This window comes from Sebastes fasciatus, chromosome 3 (genome assembly GCF_043250625.1).
Source record: "Sebastes fasciatus isolate fSebFas1 chromosome 3, fSebFas1.pri, whole genome shotgun sequence".
Lineage (NCBI taxonomy): Eukaryota > Metazoa > Chordata > Actinopteri > Perciformes > Sebastidae > Sebastes > Sebastes fasciatus.
In genome coordinates, this window is record NC_133797.1 from 6,705,510 (window position 1) to 6,721,671 (window position 16,162).

The following is a 16,162-nucleotide window of genomic DNA, read 5'->3' on the forward strand; positions in this document are numbered from 1 at the left end:
AGCGTTTAGTTGTGATGGTTAAGGTGAGGGGCTAGGGAATGCATTATGTCATCAAGTGTCCTAACAAAGATAGAAGTACAGGGGTGTGTGTGTGGCAGAGTAAGGAAGAAAGTTTGCAAGAGTGTGTGCTGTAAACGCTTTGCAATGTGAATCACACTGTATGATATTTTCCCTGTAGAAACGAGAGATGTGTGTTCTCTATGGAAAACAGTGCTGTTTCTATATAAATCAATAACGGGTGGCTGTGATTCACACAAATCACCAATTCTTAATGACATTAAAGAAGCAGCAAGGTTTCACACAACACACAGTCTACAAAGAAAGCAGAGAAAGAACAGTAATAGCTGATAGAGAGTAGTATTTCCTCAGTGCTGAGGCTGGCAAATGTTCCACAGTAGTGTTTTATGAAACATTTAGGCCCTGTTCACACTTGGAATTAACATGCGTCCTGAGTGATCCGAACACAAGAGGACAGCTCTAAGTACGTCTGTTCACATGTGTCTTGAGCAGGGGTCTCCAACAAGTAGCTCGCTACCTGTGTCTGAGTGGCTCACTAAAGGTTACAAGAATATGGACATAAATTTGATAACACAGAGTCACATTGTAAACCAGTTTAAATGTCTATCCAATAAAATTCACAGACATCGCGCCCCCTTCTGACACAAAATGATTATTTGCCAATCAGCCGACAATAAATAAATTGCGCTGCTTTCAAATTTCATGACATCAGCGACACGGTAACATCAGGTGATGTTAGCAGACCAGCAAGCGTACACCAGATTTGACAATGACCGCAGAAAATAGCCAGGCCAATAAAAAGCAAAAAATATACAATTTTAATGAGGAATGGGTAATGACAAATGTGTGTGGGTCTGATTTGCGATGCAAGCGCGTCAGTTGGTAAAAGATGTAACGTCGAGCGACACTTCACCAAAGTCCACGGCAACTTTTCACAGGACTTTCCGGCTGGTAGCAGTTTACGAACAGAGAAAGTAAAGGAGCTGAAAACAACGCTTAAATGACGACAGTCTCTGTTTACCAAACTGATGAAGAAGGCCAACGCTGCAGCAGAGGCTTCATTTAGTGGCGCACATCCTAACGAAACACAAAAAGCCCTTCACCTACGTCGGGATTGTAATAGAAGCGATGACTGCGGTGGCTGAAACGTTATTAAAGGACCATGACAGTAAGACAGAAATGATGTCTGCTATTGGCGATGTGCAACTTGGTGGCGCTATGTGTAGCTCTCGGCCACTTTGATTTCGGCAAATTAGCCTTCAGAGGAAAAAAGGTTGGAGACCCCTGGTCTTGAGTGACCGCTTGTGATCCGATCTCACTTCGCGGCTCTATTATGCAAATAAACACGTAGTAAACACATGGCTGATACAGCACACATTGTGACGTAATAATACATGAATGTCATTAGTAATATCCTACATATTCGTGAATTTGGGTACATTTTATGAACATCAAAATAAAAGGTTATTGTACCAGCACCGCTGCCTTTGCCAGGCAACAGCGGGGTACAGAGCACGGGTGTCAGCTCCGTGCAAAGCAGCAGAACAAAAACACCAACGCAGCTCCCAAAATATGATAATAATGCACTTTGCGTGCCTAGTCTGATAGTCTGTAGATACAGTATGTAGCCTATAGATAAGGTATATTTTAATAAAATACAGTTGTACTGACAGAATACAGTAGAGCACAGAGGCCGTTTCCATACTGTGAGGCAGACAAGCACTCACCCCCTGCGGATCCCAGCAGGACGTCAATTGAGTAGGCGGCCCTTAATGTGGCCCAGGACACATTCATGTACACACTGCTAAAAGAATGTGGCCATATAAGAATGTGGTCTGAAAAGATCCGATCTCAATGCATCCTCAATGTGTCTTTAGTGCGTTCACACCTGTGAACTTAGAGCTGTCCACTTGTGATCCGATCACTGAGGACGCATGTTAATAACAGGTGTGAACAGGGCCCTAGATATGCCGTGTGTTTGTCATGGTATCAGGGTCAGGCTGAAAAAGTCTCCTGAAGAAAGCCGAAATTATGCTTATCTCCAATTTGTTGTGACCACGCGGACTATATTACGCGTAATGCACCTGCCTGTAGATGCCGATCTACTGCGTATGTGTGGAACGTGACCTCAAAGCGGACTCCAGATAGAAGGTAGTATAAACAGAACTACCTATCAGGCCCTAAAGTCATCATTATAAATATAGTGTCACACTAGTAATCCTTGAAATGTCTCAGCTTTGTAGTTCATGATCCTCAGCCGCCACCACCACCACCAGTACTGGCACTTACCCAGGGCAAACACTCCAAATCATTAAATCTATATTTCGCTGACTAATCATCAAATTGTGAAATGTTTTATTCAGATCGCTTTCCACACCCTGTGGCTCAGGTGAAGGCACCATGGGACCACTGTATGTACTGACCTACAGTTAACAGTATTGATATGTTAACAGTATGTCAAGGTCTTGGTGAATTCCATATGTGCATTTGTTCTAATCCATAACCATTAACCACTTACTGACCCTGAAGAAAGAAAAATCTGTATTGCTGGGGGTACAGATTCTAGATTTGAGGAGAAATGCAAAAGGGGGAAAAAATGCTATAGTTTCCCCATCCTTATCATTCTTCATGTCAGACATACGGCCTAAACGGTGAGGGAAAACAATAATTTAGCACTGATGCCCTTGTTAAATGTGAACTAATGAGCCAGTTGAAGCGAAACCTCGAGTGGCCGGCAGTGATTTGTTTCAGAGCGAGCTACATGTGCCCAGAGTGTGTGAGGGAAAACAGAGCAGATTCTCCCTCACAGCAGAGCAGTATTGATCAGAATGTAATAAGTTATTCAAAGCCATCGACAAGTGTAGCATTCCTCTCCATCAATTCATGTACATTATTTATCGTTTCGCCTCCTCGCTATCATCTAAACTGCACAGTGTGCCAGTGTGCAGGCGGTCTAGGAAATGTGAAATCACATTAGGTGTATATAGGTGCAGCCCAGAAATGGTAAACAAGCTAATGTACCTGCGGGATTTTTGTCATTTTTTATGCTGTTGTTGTTGATCGCTTTGTGAAACATGTAATGAAACGCAGGGCTCAACAATGATGCTCTACAAGGAACATACAGTAAATGTTCATTCCAATGCATTATCACAGGCCGGCTCTAATAAGCTTTGTGTGCTGTCGCTCCCCATTCATAACATGTTGTACAAAGCCTTTCTTCTGTGCTGGGAAATTGATGTGGGTGGATGGGGTGGTGGGTTTATTTAAAATAACATTTGGTAGAATTTATAAAAAAAAATAAAAAAGGATCCTGGTGAAACTGTGGAGTGAAAAAAAAAAAAAAAATGTTTGTATTTGCTCTCAAATCAAGATGAAAACAATTTGAAAAGTAGTTTAAAATAAAAACGTTTTGTTATATTTAATTTAGAAGGTAAGAAGTTTTGAAAAAAATAATTGCCAAAGATAATTTGTGCAGTAATGAAGTGTGTAACAAAAGAAGACACAGCACTCTTATCAGTGTGTTCAATTATTAAATAACTGTGGAATCAAATGTTTGTCCTTGAAAATTAAATCAATAGTAAGTCGATGTTGAAGGTTTTGTTAGGAAATATTTTGTTTATCTATTTAAAAGACTATCAGTCAGATAGCAGTGCTTAACCCGATGGTATATCAGAAGAAAGGTGAATGAAGTAACAATGTCTATAGAGGCAGGAGCCCTCTACCTCTCTCTTACTCTCACACATACATCCATTAGTCCTGCGAGAGGTCAAGGGGAACCTAATTAAAAGAGGCTGGTGGATGTTAATACCTGCTCTGTGCTCCATTAGCAGGTTCAAACACTGCCCAAGGAAATTAATTGTACTGTGTTCTCTCTTTACATTCATCCCTTTATCCCCCCCTCCCTCGCTTGCTCTCCTCTCTTTGTCTTTTGTTTTCTCTCCTTCCCCTCGGTTCAGTTCAACATTGACAGTGTTTTGCCTTCAAATCTGCCACTTTGAAAACAAAACATGGAGGATCATTTTGTGATAATTGTCTCTCTGTCTTTCTGTCATATTAGACCAGCTTCGTAACAGCTACCAGGTGGGTAATGACCATTCGCTGAGGGTCATCTACGCCAATGGGATGGACACACACTACCAGACGGAGCCTCATATACTGGCAGGTATGCACTTTTGAGCACATTACCCTGAAGGTATATAATGTGGACTAATCAGAGGTTTGGGGATGTCAAAAAAGATTATGTTACAGAGTGGTTGAAATCAAAAAAAGTCTGTTAAAGCTTGGGTTGGTAACATTGGAGAAAGAGTATGCTATATTTTGAAACCTCAAAACTGAGCCCAGTGTTCTCTTTTCCAATGAAAGTAGCGAGCAGCATCAGCTCCAAAAATCCCTGAATCTAGAGAGAAAGTCACCAAGTTGGCAACACTGACAGTCCGTCCCTTCAGGCCTCCCTCCAAAGACACTCCCCCACTAATATACTCTAGTACTAGTAGTACTAGTACTCACAGCTGTCAAGCTAGCAGCTTGTGGAAGACTCCCGCAGTGAATGACAGGTAGCCGTCCAATCATGTCATTCAGCCCGAATGAAATGGTTTAAATGCAGTCCTGCGACAGCCACAGATACCAGATGTTTAGGGGCCGGGCGGCTGCCTTCCCATGCATGAAAATAAACCAAACTTTGCACAAAGGTCCAGTCTTATGCTAAATGTCCTCAACTGGCTTTGTGGGGCAATAGTCCCAATGGTGGCGCAACAGCAAACGCCTAAAGTTTAAAACTTTAAAAGATTCATAACAAATCAGCCGTACATGCTACGACTTTGCAACTTCCACCAATATGTAGCCCCAAGTGTGCAGAAATGTTCAGGTGCTTCAACCTGGCAGGAATTATGAAGTCCATCAGTCTGTTGACATCAAATTTGCTCCGCTGCATCTTCAGACTGTCCTGCACAAACCATCCACGCAGATTTTGGAATTATTCAAAATTGAGCCCACAGTGCATCAAAACTATTTTCGTGTAAACAGTACTGTGCACAGCTACTTAGAATTTTTGCTAAATAAAGCTCCAATGTTCATGAAAATATAAGACAACATTTTGAGGTCATGGTAGATGTAGGGGGGTACATTTCAGAATTTTATCTCAAAAACTGTATTTTTTACAGTATTTTAAATTCTATCCTCGTGAATCGTTGCAGTCGATGGAAATCAAGCATTGTATTATACCCCCACGACAACGTAGTCAGGGGTATACAGCACTCCGCGTGTCCATCCTCCCGTCCGTTTGTGTGTCACACTTTCGTTTCCGGAGTAGAACTCAGACCTTTTTAACTTAGGAACTTCAAATTTGGTATCATGTTTTACAGTGTGATCTAGTTGTGCCTTCACCCTGGACCTTTTAAGAAGTCCAGGGTGCCCAAAATGTTTGGTCTTCTACTGACTTTATCCTGAGGAAGGTGAGCTAATAACAAGCTAGATTGTTCTCACTAGAATAATTCCATTAGTTCCAAAAGGGCAAAACCTTTGGCCCTACTTTAGTAGGGGTCCTGTGGTGAGCGGGGGTATGTGACCCATGCTCACTTTTACTTTTTATTTTAACCTCAGTTTGTCACTTATGGAGCAATCAATCTTTATTCAAATAAATTACAGACATCTCTGTGTTGTCTAAATGAAGTACACAAATTCTCAGAATTTTGTCTCGAAACCTGAAGTTTTGAAACTAGTTTGAAATCTGCCTTTATATGCAACCCTGGTGTTTGCCTAAGTCCTAGTGTGATGTTACAGTGTGAAGTGATGGTTTCTCCTGGGCAGTTAGCTCACCAAGATAGTGACATGTTCTCGGTGTCTGAGGTTGTGAGTTTGAGACTTGATCGAGGCAGAATGAGCATGCTAATGCCTTAAAGGATTAATGATGATGGACCCTCATGGACTTCTCATTCATCTTCCTTTTTTCATATTCCTCATCTTCTTCCTCCTCAAAATGCCCGGCACGGCCCGACCCACCCACTCTTTTACACTATGCAGTATGTGTAAAGCATTGAGAGTAGGCTGTCTTCATGGTGAATGCTTATGAGTTATAAATTGCTCAGTACACCATGTATCAGATTTCCATGTAAATGGTTTTCAGCTGAGAGTTTTTGAGTCACATGCTCTGCCAGAGGTCTTCTGCCAACACAGCTCTCTGCAGGTAAACACCATCTGATGGGCCTGTTTGGGAAAGACATCATAGTGGGATATCAGTGTCAGCGTCGTGTTTTCAGTTGTTCTACTCTGACACTCACAGCTCACAGTTTGATTTGACACATTAGGATTTGGTTTTCCCTGTGAGGATCAGAAATATCACATTTGAATACCTTTGATCGAATCATCTTTCAAGTTATACTGGCGTTTTCACATTTTAGTGCAAATGCTAACCATTTTCAGAGTAATACAGTAGTGCTTAAGACTTAGATATGTTTTTACTGTCTAGATAGCCACTGGTTTGCACTCACAGTGTACAAATCGGCTTAAAGAGACTATGAGCTGCATATCCTGTAGGTGATCTGTCGTAATAAATATTTCTGCTTTTCTTTATGTCATGTTTTTTTTTTTTTTTTTATCATTGCATATAGTGCCAACTTTTCAGATTTACAAGCTTTCATTAGCAGCTGACCTACCAAACTGCAGCAATATAACCTCCACAACAATAAATACACAAGTGATGCTCACAATGATTAATGACCGACTCAAGTGTCAAGTCTTTGCAGGCTGATTTTTATTTGATTGGCTAAAGCTCAGACACTACTGCATGCTTTGGAACATGGTTCGTAGCAATTAAAATGGATTGATATGATATGTGATTCACATTAAACGGGCTACATTAGAAGATTTAAACCACATTCAAAACCCCTCTTGAAATACTGAACATTAAAAGTCTGAAGTGGGATAAATTAAACCCCCCAGAGAGGCCAATGGCTTCTTTATATGATCATAATCCATACTGGCATGTACTATGTTGAGCTAGTTTGAGCCTCATAAAGAAAGGAGCTCAGTAATATTACAGTGTGTACCTGCATGATTAAGGTGATCTGCCATTGCACTGTACAAAAGCTAGTGCACAAGGTATCCAGGACATTGCAAAGAAGTTAGAAACAATCTGAAAAGAGCAGTAGTTCAATTAGTGTACAGGGAGTGACTCAATAGTGTCAAATTATCGAAAGAAAAAAAACACGCACAGCACATATTAATTCACTGCTTTTTTTGTTGCTTTGTATATTCTAGTTTAGATGGTTTCACTATTAGGGCTGTGCAATTAATCAAAAATGTATCGAAATCGCATTATTTTTAAATCGCAGGAGGCGCAATATTTGTTCAAATTGAAATGTATGTCAAAATGCCATTTTAAATGAATTATTGTTGCCCTGCAGAGATGTCCTGGCCTACACATCATATTCTACAGACTTAACAAAGCATCTTTGTTTGGTACAGATGCTAGCAAAAATCCCACTATAATCATTTTAACAGTGAAAATGATAATGATGTAAAAAATATCATTCCCTCTAATATTGCAAATCATATGGCAATTGCAATATCAGTCAAAATAATCACAATTAGATATTTTTATTCCTTTTTTTTCAAACATAGCATAACAAACATAACAGAACATAACACCGCTGCCATCATACAAAAATGATATCTTACATTTAACATTTAATATTTACATACATATACGCACACATACACATCACTTCCCACTCCCACACAGAGACAGGTCCTGCCTTCCTCCCACTCTGAGAGTTGAAGTTACAGAAAAAGTTAAGTTACAGAGAAAAAAAAAAAAAATAATAATAATTTAATTAATTAGTTAAAATGAAAGGTAATAAGTACTACAATAATATAAGTCATGGTAGTAAGATAGAAACCTTAAAAAAAATAATACATTAATGAATTACTTAATTGTAAGAAGAAAAAAAACAGCACATAGAAATAATAATTAGTAATGAAGTAAATACCATAGAAAGGTTAGGTTAAGTAGATTCTATGTAAGTAATCCATGGATTCCATATCCTATAGAAAAACTGTGGGCTACCTCTTATAGCATAGGTTATTTTTTCCAAGGGAGCACATGAATTTACCTCATTAATCCACTGAGTAATATTAGATCTTAGATGTGATACATCTATTGGCAGCCGTGATTGCCAGGTCAACAGAACCCCCCTTATCCTCTGGGAGGGAAGATTCAGATCAGTCAGGTCCCCCAACATAGTACTCACTGGGGAAAGAGATATTTTCCTTGATAGCTAGATATTTTCTCAAAAATGTTGATATTGTTGTATCCATGCCATTTTATAACCATTTTCTAGGTGCCGCTAACCCGACTGTAGCCCGACGCAACATGACACTGCCGGGAGAGAACGGTCAAAACCTGGTGGAGTGGAGGTTCAGGAAGGAACAGACACGTGGAAAAGTCATCGTCTTTGGGAGGAAGCTCAGGGTGAGTGCTCTGCAGGCGAGACTGACTAGTGATCTGCAAACACCGGCATCATTTTCTGAACTGAAATAAGAGATTAATGTTAGTCTTTAACTGTAAATGGGATTTGGCTCAGTCTGTGTGGTTTAGTGGATAGGGACCAGTTTAAATAATCATGTATTTAAATATATGATTATCACAGGGATAGCACGTGCTAGACTAGCACATGCACACCTGCAGACAGTTCAGAGTTTCACTTTCCCCAGCATGTTTTTGGATTGTTGGAGAGAGAGAGAAACCCACACAGACAGACATGTGCACTGACTGCACATAGAGTGGCCCCAGCTGGCCATTAGATGTAAACCCAGCCCCTTATTGCTACAAGGCAACAATACTCACAAACCACTGAGTCCTATCATTTTGTCCCCCTCTGTGAGCAGCTTGATGCAGGTTCCATGGGGGTTTCTGTTTCTGTCTGTTATGGCATTGTGTCTGTTGTTCTTACAAGCTATTAGGAGAGAAGGAAGGGACAGTGATTTGTCTGCAGTGCTTGAATATTACATGAAGTGCTCTCTAACTAGCCCAGCTTAATAGGAGGAAACTCTGCAGTCATGTGGCCTCTGGAGAGTTTGATCCACACAGTGGTGCCATTCTCAGCATGGTCCAATAAACCCTAATGAATGGAACAGCATGTGCGGCCCACTAGTGGTAATGGGGGATGTTGTATAGTGAGCTAGCAATAATGAGTTGCAGGTAGATGTGCTTTCGTAAATGGGCGTGCAAAGGTGAGCATAAATACAGTATGCATACTGTATATGTCAGCTACGCATTTGTGATTTGTGCGTATGAGAGTTTGTCTTCACTAACACAATGACAGTCCAGCTGTCCTGCAGCAGCAGCAGCAAGACGCCAATGTAAGGCGTTAATGATGATGGGGTGATCGTGGGGCTGGATGAACAGCAGCCTTTCTGCTAAATGCATGCTGTTTTTGTTTTTTTATGGTGTGCTAATCCTACTGAGGAACGTGCATTGAGCACAAGATGCGAGTTAATGGGGAACTGCATGTTTATGCAGCTTGTTGGATGAAATAATGAAAACAGCTACTGTCAGACAGAATGTCAACGCTGGCGAGTTTTATTTGATGAATGAATGTAGGACAGCAGGATATTTTTAATCCCTAGATGTATTTATCATATATTTATATCTTCCTCTGTCAAGGTTGTCAATAATGTGTGGATGATAGACATACAGTGGATTCAATCAAGCTATGATACAAAATCAATATATAGTTCAGGGCAGGGTCTGAAAATAACTTTTTTCACTTCCTACCACTGTGGCAGACAAGTATTTTTTTTGTCTGCCACTCAGAAATTTGATCTGCCACTTTTGAAATCTCTGTGCTAAATGAAGGAATAACATTTTAGATATGATGTCATTCAATGTTCAATATATTTAACATAAAAAACATTATATACATGGTAAATTACAGTGTTCGAATTACACCGTAGCTTCTGGGGAAGCCCTATTTTTGGGGGGAGGGAGGGTAGTGTACACAGTACTGTACTGTACTTTGTTATTGTCATCTATAGTGCTTATTTGCATAAAAACACAATTTTGAATGATTATGATTATTTAAATATTTGATTAAAGAAAACTTGGCAAGCTGCTTAGTGCTAGTGTTAGGAAGTTAAACAGGTCATAATTCTCTCTCTAATATCTATTTTATATTACTGTGAAAACATCTCCTTCAAACAACTGGATTTATTCAAGTTTCTCGCCAAAAACTTAATTTTTTGACTTAATTTTTTGGCTTACATTTGAATACATCATGATAATATCATTGTAATTTACCTTCGCCAAATAGTCATTATTCCTTAGTAGCGTTTGAACGCCTCATAATAATAAATCAATGGCACCTCCGTTAACGTTAGTAGCTCCATTATTTATCCTGTCAGGACTGTGCTGCCCACCGGCTGCTAACAGGTAACGTTACTAACTCTCCTCCTGTTGATTTCAACACAGGTTTGTTGTTCACAGTGCAACATTATCAGGAAAAAATAGGGTGCGTCCCGTCAGGTTTAGTAGCGCCATGCTTTTGAGCGCTTTCTTTTCTCTCCACCATGTCTCCTGTCCAAAACAAACTGAAATATGATCCAGCGTTTGTATGCGTCATTGTGGAGAGTAACTGTCGGAAAGCATCAATAAGAGGAATCGATAGTCACGGAGGAATGAGATGCCAAGGAGTCGGACAGCTACGGTTCTCTATTCCCATCACTAGCGTTTTCCCTGCCTGCCAAAGTGGCGGATGTCCTGATGATTTCAACCGCCAATGCCAACAATTTACCCATATTTGGCAGGTGCTAATTTCAGACCCTGGTTCAGGGGCTCGGCTCTCATACATTCAAACAACGAGGACCCAGTAACAGACTAGAGTGAGAAAAATCCAGAATGTGCTGAACTTGGCTTGAGATTGAGTTAATGACCACACCTGTAGTTGTACAGTAAATACACCCCCAGAAATCCTTCAAGTAGAGCCTGTCTATACGAGGTAGTTAAATGTACTTCCAGTCCAGGTTGAGTGATTGAAGAGAAGACAGGACCATCAGAGAGTCCCTGATTTGCTCCGATCCATTATGAACATGACAGGCCATGCCGATCTGCGAGATGATTTGTTTCATCTGGTACGGTGTGGCTCACACTCTGCACGGCTTTTGGCTGTTTTCCCGTCTTGTTTCTCATCCAGCTGGCTACTGGCCACCGTCCCAATATCCTTCTTCTTTTTATGCCCCCTTTATTCACATCGCTGCATTCAACTGGTGCTAATTTACGAATGAGTGAGTGGCTGAATAAAAAAAGATGAGAAAAATGACTCTTGAACATTTTCCAGCGGGACTCTATCTTTAATGAAACAGGTCTGTAAAACAATTGATTCTTAGTATTTCCCCTTGCTTCAAGGATCCATAAGGTGAGTTTAGCTCCAAACCTGGGTTATCTGTCTTCGTAAATTGGAGTTTGAACAAACAGCGAGTCATTTAGAAAGCGATAAAGAGCGGATGGCTGGCTCTGTGATGCTACCGTGTTTTATGGGTCTTGGATCACACTTTTGTTTTAATTCACTGCCTGAGGTGCATACGTTGAATTTGATTGTTGATTAGTCGATATGACAGACAGATGTTGGTTTATTCCTTTAGATTTTGGTAACCTCTTGACCTTTACTCCAGCGCTAATTTCCACCTGCACACAAAAAAATATCAAAATCGAATGGGCAAATTCCATTTTCTTTCTATTTTGCGCACCCCATGAGCTTTCCTCTAGCCCCACACAAAACATCTCATAACACGACTGCCAGATGGTTGCCATGGTTTGCAGCTATGCTATGGCTCTATGAATAAAACAGTGTTGTTTGATCTGTCTAATGCTTTTTGTCTTGTCGGGTGAATTCTACATTGCAGCATACAGGGGGCCTTTAACAGGCTTTAGGCTTTTAGTCACGATCAGACTTTGAAGGGAGCATAGCAGGGAGTCAGCATATAGCTGCATGTAATATGATCAGTTTCAGATACTAAAGCATGTCATGTTTCAGCTGATCAACAAATTATATGATTTATATATATATTTGTTTGTGTACACCCCCTCAGGTGAATGGTAGGAACTTGCTGTCGGTGGATTACGATCGTAGTCTGCGAACAGAGAAGATTTATGATGACCACAGGAAGTTCCTGCTGAAGATCATCTATGACACCCAAGGCCATCCAACACTCTGGGTCCCCAGCAGCAAGCTACTGTCAGTTAACTTGACATACTCCAGGTGAGTGCTTCTATATTGAGGTATTTAATATTTTAGGGTGTCCCCCCTCCCCCACCTACTTCACTCAACTACAGAAAGCTGTAATGTGTAGGTTAAAGACTAGATAGGTCAGTGTCATACGCATCTGAAGGAAAGTCCAACCAGGCCTCAGTTAAAAAAAATGAAAGTCATGACTTGTTTGTACACATTACAGTACACCTAAGCCCTGTTCAGACCTGGTATTAAGATGCATCCTCAGTGATCACAAGTGGACAGCTTTAAGTACATCTTTTCCCACCTGGCATTAGAATGCGCTTCCACATTCGTCTTGAGTGGCCACTTGTGATCCGATCTCACTTCCCCGCTCTATATGCAAATAAACACGTAGTAAACAAATGGCTGATACAGCAGATGTTGTGACGTAATATTACATGAATGGTAGTAGTAATATCCTACATATTTGTGAATTCTGGTACATTGTATTAACATCAAAATAAAAGGTGTGCCGCCGACACCGCTGCTTTTGCCAGACAACAGCGGGGTACAGAGCTTCAGAGAGCCGGGGAGGAGAAAGAACAGGCGGGCGGGCGGGCGGGCGGGCGGGCGGGCGGGCAGACGGACGGACGGACGCAAAGCAGTGGAACAAAAACACCGACACATCTCCGACAATATGATGATAATGCACTTTGCCTGCCTAGTCTGATAGTCTGTAGATATGTAGCCTATAGATAAGGTATATTTTAATAAAATACAGCTGTACAGACAGGATACAGTAGAGCACAGAGGCCGTTTCCATGCTGAAAAGCACCTGTGTCTGCCTGTTTATACACCTGAGGAGCGCAGTGATCCCGCTGATCCCAGCTGGATGTCAGTAGAGTAGGCGGTCCTTAATGTAGCCCCGGACACATTCACTACACACTGCTAAAAGAATGTAGTCATATGTGGCCCAGACCACCTCTGAATGTGGTCTGAAAGATACGATCTTAATGCGTCTTGAGTGCGCTCACACCTGTACTTAGAGCTGTCCACTTGTGATCGGATCACTGAGGACGCATGTTAATACCAGGTCTGAACAGGACCTTAGAGACACTTGATGACTAAACCCTGAATTGTAGATTGAGTTAGTTGAGGGGAGCAAGGTTTTGTCTGAGCACCACATTTCTGACCAATAAAAAAAAGAAAATTCTCTTACATGCAGTCGATTCTGTCGAGGTGTTGTGGTTAAGATGGAATTCTCCTCCTGTATCCTTCCACATCTACAGAAAGGCTTTGTTGTCCTTCTCAATGGCAGCGAAATCTTGAAAGTGCTGGTTAAATTCCATGACCAGTGATGTGAGCACAGTCACATATTTCCCCAGTTTCACAGATACATATATATTTTTACAAAGCTTATACCTTTTCAGTTTTTGTTGACACTCAAAATGGTGATAATTCTACTTCATGTTTATTATTGAGGTCATAGTGGGGATGGTGTTGTACTGGAGTGCATCACATTGAAATGGGTTTCTAACATTTTGTCCACTCTGAGGGGGCAAAATATTAGAAATATTATGAACTGGCCTAACCTCTTTGGTGTAGAAAAAGCGTGCAAACAATATGCCCATATGGAAATAGTGACACCTGGTGCTGACAATAAGAACTGCATTTTAATACAGCTGTATAACTCACAGGTCATATACTGTATATGAAGGTGTTAGGCCCAGATGGTCCACAGGCTTTAGAGACTGTATATGATTCAGGACTGTATGTAGCATGTGACTTTAAAATAGCCTCTGAGCCTTAACATTTTAAAAGGAACTACAGCACTGTGGCACTAATACACTGACAGTGTTGGACTAGATATTAACCTTCTACAAAGTCATGTATATATACGTATATATGTCTGTGTGTATGTCCAGTACGGGGCAGGTGACCGGCCTCCAGAGGGGTCCAACGACAGAGAAGTGGGAGTACGACAGTCAGGGAAGAATCATTTCCCGAGTCTTTGCTGACGGAAAGACATGGAGCTACACCTACTTGGATAAGGTACGGGATGACAGTAGAATAGGTCACATGTATACATCACTACCTACAGTATAATAGGTCACATGTACACATCACTACCTACAGTATAATAGGTCACATATAAACATCACTACCTACAGTATAATAGGTCACATGTACACATCACTACCTACAGTATAGTAGGTCACATATAAACATCACTACCTACAGTATAGTAGTTCACATATAAACATCACTACCTACAGTATAATAGGTCACATGTACACATCACTAACTAAAGTGTAATAGGTCACATGTACACATCACTACCTACAGTATAAACATTATGCAACTGAAAACATACTTTTACTTCTAAGGCTTTAATTAAAGGGGAACAACGGCCATTTTTAAAACATTGCTATTATTCAGGAGGCTATATAACATGATGGAAAAAATGCTGCAGCTTGTTCATGTGCGAGCATATTGTGAGGGCTCGCCGGGAAACCACAAGGTGGCAGCGTCAACACTGTAAACAGTAACTGGCTGTCAGTGAAGATTTGAATGGAGTATAGAATTTTACCAATATTTGCAATATAAATAAACATGCTGTAACTTTCTGAATCTATTTTATGATAACAATTAACACTTATCAGAGGAACTGTCATACCTTTCTGACTTCTTTACCAGTAATTATAGTTCATGCAATTGATGTCCATTGGAACAGAGAAGTCCACTGGAACGGAGAGATCCATGACAGGGCAGCAGCTAGCTTGTAGCAGCTCGTAGTTTCTACAGTGAGGGACAGAACACCAGTAAGGCATCCCGGACTATTCCCATCCGCACTCTACTTGGTCAACAAAAGTATAGTACTGTATTTATGGAATTAGATATAGCTAACATTATTTTACCATCTAACTAGCTAGCTACCAATATGCTGTATGCTGTCACAATGTGCGCTGAAATTCCTCCGTTCCAGTGGATTTTTCTGTTCCAGGGGACAGCACTTGCATAAACTATAACTACTGGAATGGAAGTCAGAAAGGTATGACAGTTCCTCTGTCTTATAAGTGTTAATTGTTGAAATAAAATAGATTCAGAAGGTGACAGCAGGTTATGTTTTTACCGGCGTTGGTTTGTTTGTTTATTTGTTTGTTTGTCTGTTAGCAGGATTACTCCAAAAGTTTGCGATGGATTTGAATGGAATTTTTTGCACAATGAACAATCCATTCGAATTTGGTGCTGATCCAGATCATGATCCAGATTCAGGAATATTTTTAAGAATTCTGATCAGCCGGAGCATTAAGACCACAGGGTATAACACATGCGCAGTGTAACTGATGACACGTTGATGATACGTTACACGGAAACACACCGTGTTAATAATATGCCGACCACCTCACGGTACCGCCAGCTGTGAGCTGTGATCTGTTTTTAAAGTCAGGCACCTTGGCGGAGGTCTGCGCTCTCCGAGTGCCATTGTAGTTCATGTTGCAAATGTTGAAATTCTATATAATACAGTATATATGTATATTCAAATCGCCACTGATAGGCAGTTGCTGTTTACCGGGATGACGCTGCCACCCTGAGTTTTCCCGGCGCGCCTTCGCAATATGCTCGTACATGAACAAGCTGCAGTATTTTTCCATCATGTTATACAGCCTCCAGAAAAATATCAATGTTTTTTTTTTTTTTTAAATGGCTGTTTGTATCATCATTGCATTGCACCGTGTGAGTGATATTTTTATTTCATGAAAGACAAAAAGAAAATGGCAACAATTCTATTTTGAAGTGAAGTATGTGCTGCATATGCGTATGCATATAACCTGTGTGTTATTACAGCGTACTCAAGGAGAATCAAATACCACACACGCATGCTCACACACTCACACACACACTCTCTCTCTCTCAGGGATGTACTGTGATAGAGATGC

At 40.7% G+C, this 16,162-nt stretch overlaps 1 protein-coding gene across 7 annotated transcripts in view; it reads left to right on the forward strand.

Moving 5' to 3' along the window:
- The window catches only part of tenm3 (teneurin transmembrane protein 3), a 385,078-nt gene that overhangs the window by 349,568 nt on the left and 19,348 nt on the right, over positions 1-16,162 (forward strand). For all 7 annotated transcript variants that reach the window (XM_074628332.1, XM_074628353.1, XM_074628362.1 and 4 more), the window contains 4 exons: positions 4,076-4,180; positions 8,355-8,485; positions 12,100-12,269; positions 14,147-14,273. In XM_074628332.1, coding sequence (XP_074484433.1) covers positions 4,076-4,180; positions 8,355-8,485; positions 12,100-12,269; positions 14,147-14,273 — 533 coding nt within the window. The remainder of the gene's footprint in view (positions 1-4,075; positions 4,181-8,354; positions 8,486-12,099; positions 12,270-14,146; positions 14,274-16,162) is intronic.